Below are 8348 nucleotides of genomic sequence, written 5' to 3' on the forward strand. Positions count from 1 at the left end.
GCCAGGCTCCCCTCCCTTTCACAGGAAGCCCACATCTTTCAGGTTTTATCCCTGGACTATTAATTTGAGTGAGAGTACTGATTTTACCAAAAAAAAAAAAATCACAACATGTGTTTATCCACTAAAAAATGTCTTTCAATGATGAAGAGTCCTGTTGTGTTTAAAGTGTATTCAATTTTACAAACATCTGGCAAACACCACTCTTCAGGGACACCTTTCTTCACGCCTAAGTGTCCCCTCCTTCAACTGCCAACCTCATTCTTGAGCCTTAGCTCCTCCCCTCACACCGTGTGCCTCGGTTCCCCCACCTGCAAAACGATGATGGTCATAGTAGGGCTGTTGTGTAAATGCAGCGCGTCATTATAGGGAACACACTTACAGGAGTCCCTGGCACATAGTAAGCGCTAACCAAATTAGGTTGTTACCATCATTCTGATTGGTCTTTTCACCGGTCCCAGCTCCCTGCTCAACCCATGTAACTCTCCCCTTTCTTCTTCTTTTTTCCATATGCCTCCCTGCAACTTTCTTTCCTCCTTGAAGCTGGGAGGGAAGGGGGGCAGAAGAAAAGCGGCAAGAAACCTAAGGCTTTTCAGCCAGAAGCTGGGAAGGAGTATGAGGCCCCTGGACATTCGTTCACACGTTTATTCAGTTATCAGTGGATATCTGCTAGTGCTGTGCTAGGTGCTGGGATACAGGATGGAATAAGACAGGGCCCTGCCCTCACATGCTTAGCGGGCATGCAGGACACCCCACTTCTAAGTACCCATTTCTATGGCTACTTAAGTAAGGGAACTATAGATGCTAAACAGGCAAACCCTGAACTCTCAGCTGCTCAACAGAATAGAACACAGTTCTAACTCACCCAGCAGTCCAGTGCTTGTTCAGTGGACAGCCTGCCATGTGGCGATTCGGGGCTCCAGGCCCCGTCCATGTAGTGGCTCCAAGGTCACTGCAGAAGGAAAAAGAGAGCATGGAGTATTGTATAAAAGATGTTTATGGGCCAGGCCTGGGACATACGTCACTTGTGCTCACGTCCCATTGCCCAGAACCAAGCAATGGCCCTGCCTAGATGAAAAGAAGGCTGGGGGAACACTGTCCCTGGCCTGGCAGTCACTCTGCAGCAATCCTTTTATCCTGGGACGGGAGCAAGAATCTTTGGTGGACACTGGCCATCCTTGCCACAGATGATCAAGGGCCAGTGGGGCACTGAGTCTTCCTGTCGTCCATGCCTCTCTGGTTGTAGTCTTCACCTTCAATCTCTTTCCCCCTCTTTTCCTACGAGCCTGGGAAGCAGATGGTGGGTGCTGATGTGTACAAAGACTGAACACATCCCGGGCCACCCTGAGCCTCTCTCTCCACCTCTGACAAGTGCTCTCAGGAGCACCCACCCTCAGCGAGCCCACATTTCCAGGGGGGCTCAGAGTAATATCGTTAATTAACATTAACGTGCTCAGCATGCTTTTAAGGGCTCTGACCAGCATCACCCCATTTCACTTCCTTCACCCCTCCTGAAGCAGGGACTAGCATTGCCCCCATTTTTCAGATAAGGAAACTGAGGCACAGGAGACATTAAGTTGACTTGACTGAGGACTCACAGACCTTCCAACTCCGAAACCCAGACTTTAAATGCTACATTATAGAGAGCCATGTTAGAGCCTCGTGCCGCCAACCAGATAGAGCAGCAGGCACACTGACCTTTCAGTACCCCGCGCTGCGTCCCCAGTCAGGGACCCCATCTCCACCCTGGGGCCTTTAATAATGACACGGACATTTTCTTGCTGCCTTAACACAGCTCCTTTAGCCTCGAAGGTGTAAGCGTTTTCCTCTGAGCTCCTCGGTCAAATTAGCCAGCACTGCTCCACAAAGGTGGCCTTAATTGGATCTAATTTCCCAGACAGGAAGAGCCATCTATCATGCCGACAAGTTCACGTTTAAAACTTTTTAGAGATTAATTTCTTCCTCGCCCTGCCAATTAATCGACACCACCCCAGCAAGGAACATGGCTCAGCGCGCAGACCTCTGCCAGCCTTTCATTCCCGGCCTTCGCACCTTCGCTGCCCTATCCCCCACCCTCAGCTCCCCTCTCAGCCCTGCACAGACCAGAGGACAGGCCAGCATGCCACGGAGGGAAATGTGACAGCAACCGTCTAACCCAGCTCCCTTGTTTCATGGGAGAATAAACCACGTAACTTGCCCCAGGACACACAGCTCAGGCAATGGGGATAAAAAGATGGATGGCACAGCGTGCCTACCCTTGGAGAACTCTTACAATCCACTGGAAGAAAACGAGCCTTTTCTGAGTGTTGGGAGCGTCCCCTATTGTTAGTTAATCCTCACAATGGCTCTGATTCGAAGGCGTAGTAATCTCCATTTTACAGATGAGAAAACTGAGGCTTAAAGAAATTCAGTAACTTTCCCAAGGCTGAGCTTCTGGAAAAGAATCATCATCAGAATTCGCATCTGGGTCTCACTGTCCTCAAAGCATAGACTCTTTCCTGTGGTTCCCATGAGATGGTTAAGTGACCCAGCTATTTAGGACCATCGTGTCCTGACGCTGGCTGGTACTAGCTCACACCTGCTCACAAGAGACAATTGCATATGCCACTTCCCAACTCCATGTTCAATGCCATCAAGTTAGTGGTTTAAAATGGGCCTGAGTGGGAATATTTGTGCCATGGAAATTGGCAAATGCCTTTACTTCTTTTTGTTGAGCTGGGTGTCGAGCATTTGCCAGCATACCACTACCAGGGTTACTGCCATAGTTTTGTTATACCAAAATACAAAGAANTAGTGGAGGGAGATGGTGATTGCAGGAGCAGGAGGAGGCAGCGCCTGCTCCTGGGCCCACCCTGCCGGTTCAGCCCCTAAGCCCAGCATCAGCCCCTGGCCAGTGTCCCTCTCACCTGGTCACTGGTGGAGGCTGGGCCAGAGGAGGGATTGCTTCAGAGCTGAAGGGGGCGAGTTCTGGGCCAGGATTTGCCAGCGGGTGGAGAGGCCATGTTCTTGTGTGTGTGCAGAGGGGCTGGAATTCAGGCCTGGAAACCACCCACCCTTCAGTATCTTCTGGGCTGGGGTGTTCTTTTCTCCCTTCATTCCCAGGAGGGTTTCTAGAACCTTCCACCATCATCTCAGCAGAGCTGGTAGAGAAGTTCTGAGTGGGCATCTCAGGGTTGGGGCTGATGAGCCGAAAGTGGGAGAACTGGAGTCAGCTTGGAGCTCAGCTGGAAGACTGACAGGGAGAGCCAGGAGACCTGGGAGTTTTAGGCAGTTCCAGCTGCTGCCTTACTTCTTCATCTCCCCATTCCTCAGCATCCCTTCCTGACCCCCACGAGGCCTGTCTTGCTTCCTTGAACTGTAAGCTCAGCCAGAGCGCCTTAGTGCCAGCTGTGCCCAGCCTCCTCTTGGTGCCTGCCTGGGACAGCTGAGCAGCCCCCACTGCCTCCCTGGCTCCTGCAATCTTTCTCTTTTCCTTCCAGGATGAGAATGACAACCCTCCCACCTTCAGCAAGCCTGCCTACACCGTCTCCGTGGTGGAGAGCATCATGGCAGGTACAGCCCGAGCAGGGGAGGGTATAAACTCAGGAAGCCAGCAGGCATGGCACCGACCGGTGTGCAGACCCCATTGTGCACATGAATTTGGGAAGCCCATGGCCCTCTCAATCTGTTTCCCATGAAAGTGAGGGGAGCCCCTGGAGATTATCTGCCAGTTATCTGCCAGCCAACAGTTACTTACAGAGCACCTAGTGTGTGCAGATGCTCTGCTAGGCATTTGTTCCCTACTCTCTGGCAGGTACAGTCTAGCAGGGAAGAGAATAATGACTGGTGATTAATTCAGTAACCTTGGTTAAACAAGAGTGTGTAGATCAGCGGTTCTCAACCTGTAGGTCGCGACCCCTTTGGGGGTCGAACGACCCTTTCACAGGGGTCGCCTAAGACCATCGGAAAACAAAAAGATATTTACATTACGATTCATAACAGTAGNCTTTGGTGTTGGGGGTCTTCACCCACCTTCTAGCAGAGTTCTGCTGAGGGTAAAATCTGCAACATGACACCCTGAGTGTCCCTCCAAGGGGTCTAAACAGTGCCCAAGAGCGACCACTAAAAGGGCCTGAAGAGCTTTAGGGTAAAGGAGGAGGGGAAGGATAGAGAAGAGAAGAGGGGAGAAAGGCAATGAGAGGAAAAGACAGGGCAAGAGGAGGCCAAGGAGGGCGCTGCTGTCCCCTTTCCCCCGGCAACCTTGACCCTGGGAAATGAATGGGTGAGCTCTGCGCTTATCTGAAGGGGATCAGGAGGGGTAACAGGGGCAGGATTAGAGAGCCTGGGGCATGACCCTGTCCTGTGAGCAGCTTCCAGACTGATGAGGAGTGCAGGATGAGTGGGTGAGACAGACAGACAGATAGACAGGCAGGCCGGAGTAACTCCTACTGCAAAAGAGCCCAGGCTCTGGATTCAGAACAACCTGGGCTCAAATCCCACTGTGTCAAGTTGCTAGCTGCATGTCTTTGGGCAAGTTCTTGGGCCTCTCTGAGCTTGGTTTGCTCATCTGTAAAGTGGGGCTTTCATCACCACCAGAAGAGTTACCACCTGGTGGACTCAGCCCTGGGCCTGGCACGTCTCAGGCAGCCAGCAAACCTAAGTCAAGACCACAAGGCNGAGGGTCGTTCTTCCTGAGCTTTCTCTTTGAGTTAATCAACCTACTCCTGCCCTTCCGGTACCTGACCACACCATCCCTCATGTGGTTCTGATTCCTGCCCACCACCTCCCACCCCACCCCCATTAGAAATCTCTGTTCTTCTCAATTAGAGCAAGTGAAAAAGAAGGCAGATTTAAGACTTCATTTCTTTGTCTCTGTTCATCACGTTGAGCAAGGATAGGCTGGTAAATGCAGGCCCTTATCTACAAGGTGGTTTACACCAGCGTGTCCTTTCTCTCCCTCCTTCTTGCCTAACACAGGTTCTCTCTGGACAAGGACACAGGACTTATCTTGCTAATTGCCAAACTGGACTATGAGCTCATCCAGCGCTTCACCTTGACAGTCATCGCCAGGGATGGGGGCGGTGAGGAGACCACAGGCCGGGTCAGGATCAATGTGTTGGACGTCAATGACAACGTGCCCACCTTTCAGAAGGATGCCTACATGGGTGCCCTGAGAGAGAATGAGCCTTCTGTCACGCAGTTGGTGCGGCTCCGGGTAAGATGCCAGGGTTTTCTGCAGTCCAGCCGTTCAGCCTGTCCTTCTCTCTGTACCTCCTCTTTCACTACTCTCTTGGGAAGCCACTGCAAGAGGTGCTAACCGCCCATCTACAAAGAATTCTACCCAGATTTGGGGATCACATTCTTGGTCTGTGTAAGGCTTCCCCTGAGCGTCACCTCATGTCCCTGGTTACTAAATACAGCTAGTGTCTGTCTCAGCTTAAATTTCAGGTCATTATTCAGGAAAAGGACACTCTCCTCATCTCCCTTGGCAGGTGCCAAGCAGTTCCTTGTATAGGGATCCCCATCCAAGCCCCTTTACTGGCTGCTTAGAATCAGGAACTGCTGCAGCTGGCAGGAACCAGAGACCACAGGCACAACTCATGTCACAGGAGGGGAAACAGTGGAGAGAGGCAGGCCCTAGAAGGCACAGTGAATTAGCAGAGTGGTAAAGACAAGAGTAGAGTTCAGAAATCTACACTCCATGTGTCCTCCTGCAGTGAGTCTCCACCATGCTCCACTGACCTCTGACCATGAGAGTTTTTAATGTCCTTGGTCCCCTTCCTCACCGTGCCCACCCAGAGCGACAGGACCTAGAGCCTCTATTTAGAACTTATTTCTGAAGCAGACAGGAATGAAAACAAGGTGGAGGAGGTGGGCAAGGGGGACACACAGAAGGCAGGACCACATGCCCACCCAACACGGCCATGGCTCCNCCCAGTATAGTTACAAAGTTGGGTTTCTTTTCTTATGAAAACTTTTAAGATCTACTCTCTTAGCAACTTTCAAATGCAGTGTTATTAACTATAGTCATCATGCTGTACATTATCTCCCCAGGACTGAGTTATTTTTTAACTGGAAGTTTGTAACTTTTGACCACCTTCACCCATTTTGCCCACCCCCCACCTCCTGCCTCTGGCAACCACCAATCTGTTCTCTGTATCTACAAGCTTGATTTTGTTTTGTTTCCTTTTTAGATTCCACAGATAAATGAGATCATATGGTATTTGTCATTCTCAGTCTGGCTTATTTCATTTAGCACATTCCTCCAAAGGTCCATCCATGCTGTCAGAAATCACAAGATTCCTTATTTTTTATGGCTGAATAATATTTCAGTGTGTGTGTGTGTGTGTGTGTGTGTGTGTGTGTGTACACCACATCTTCTTTATCCGTTCATCCATCTATGGACACTTAGGTTGTTTCCATATCAGGACTATTTTAAATAATGCTGCAATACATATGGGGGAGTGCATATATCTTTTCAAGTTAGTGTTTTCATTTTCTTCAGACAAGTACCCACTGGTGGAATTGCTGGATCACATGGCAGTTCTGTTTTAAATTTTTCAAGGAACCTCTGTACTGTTTTTCATAGTGTCTGCACTGATGTACATTCCTGCCAGCAGTGCACAAGAGTTTCTTTTTCTCCACATCCTTGCCAACACTTATTCTTTGTCTTTTTTATAATAACCAGTCTAACATGGTGTGAAGTGATATCTCATTGTGGTTTTGATTTGCATTTCTCTGATGATTAGTGATGTTGAGCACCTTTTCATGTATCTAGTGGCCATCCGTGTGCCTTCTTTGGAAAAATGTCTATTCAGATCCTCTGCCCATTTTTTAATTGGATTATTTGGAGCTTTTTGTTGTTTTGTTTTTGCTATTTCATTGTACAAATTCTTTATCTATTTTGGATAGTAACTCCTTATAAGATATATGGTTTACAAATATTTTCTCTCATTCAGTAGGTTGCCTTTTCATTTGCTGATGGCTTTCTTTGCTGTGCAGAAGCTTTTTAGTTTAATGTAGTTCTACTTGTTTACTTTTGCCTTTGCTTTTGTTATCAAATCCAAAAAATCATCACTGAGACCAATATCAAGGAAATTATTGCCTATGTTTCCTTCTAGGAATTTTTGGTTTCAGGTCTTACATTCAAGTCTTTAATCCATTTTGAGTTAATTTTTGTGTATGGTGTCAGATAATGGTCCAGTTTCATTCTTTTGCATGTGGTTGTCCAGTTTTCCCACCACCATTTATTGAAAAGACTGTCCTTTCCCCATTGTATATTCTTGGTTTCTTTGTCATAAATTAATTGACCATATGTGTGTGTGTTTATTTGTGGGCTCTCTATTCTGTTCTATTAATCATGTGTCTGTTTTTATCCCAATACCATACTGTTTTGATTACTATAGCCTTGTAGTATAGTTTGAAATTAGGGTATATGACGCCTCCAGCTTTGTTATTTTTCAATATTGCTTTGGTTATTCAGGGTCTTTTGTGATCCCATACAAATTTTAGGATTGTTTGTTCTATATTTGTGAAAAATGCCATTGGAATTTTGATAGGGATAACATTGAATCTGTAGATTGCTTTGGGTAGCATGGACATTTTAACAATATTAATTTTTCTAATCCATGAGCACAATTTCTTTCATTAATGTGTTATAGTTTTCAGTGTATAGATCTTTCACCTCCTTGGTTAAATTTATTCCTAGGTATTTTTTATTGATGCAATTATAAATGGGATTGTTTTCTTAATTTCTCTTTCTGACAACTCATTATTAGTGTGTACAAATGCAAAAGATTTTTATATATTGATTTTGTATCCCACAACTTTACTGACTTTATTAGTTCTAATAGTTTTTTGGTGGAATCTTTAGGGTTTTCTATATATTAAGTATCATGTCATCAGTAAATAGTGACAGTTTTACTTCTTCCTTTCTGATTTAGATACCTTTTATTTCTTTTTCTTGTCTAATTGCTTTGGCTAGGACTTCCAATACTATTTTGAGTAAAAGTGATGAGAGTAAGCATCCTATCTTGTTCCTAATCTTAGAGGAAATGCTTTCAGCTTTTCAACATTGAGTATGACGTGGGCTTGTCATATTAGGCCTTTATTATATTAAGTTACCTTCTCTACCCAATTTATTGAACATTTTTATCATAAATGGGTATTGAATTTTGTCAAATGCTGTTTCCGCATCTATTGAGATGATCATATGGTAATTATCCTTTAATGTTTTATTGTTAATGTGTGTCACATTTATTGATTTAAGGATGTTGAACCATTCTTGCATCCCTGGAATAAATCCCACTTGATCATGGTGTATGACCCTATTAATGTATAGTTGAATTTGGTTTGCTAATATTTGTTGAGGA

The 8348-nt window shown here is 46.3% G+C and overlaps 1 protein-coding gene across 1 annotated transcript in view; it reads left to right on the plus strand.

Annotated features, from left to right (window-relative positions):
- The window catches only part of CDH23 (cadherin related 23), a 430582-nt gene that overhangs the window by 298129 nt on the left and 124105 nt on the right, over positions 1–8348 (plus strand). Inside the window, exon 16 of the mRNA XM_019624627.1 lies at positions 4954–5191. Within this exon, the coding sequence (XP_019480172.1) occupies positions 4954–5191 (238 nt within the window). The remainder of the gene's footprint in view (positions 1–4953; positions 5192–8348) is intronic.

Source organism: Hipposideros armiger, unplaced genomic scaffold (genome assembly GCF_001890085.2).
Source record: "Hipposideros armiger isolate ML-2016 unplaced genomic scaffold, ASM189008v1 scaffold_15, whole genome shotgun sequence".
NCBI classification, from domain to species: Eukaryota; Metazoa; Chordata; class Mammalia; order Chiroptera; family Hipposideridae; genus Hipposideros; species Hipposideros armiger.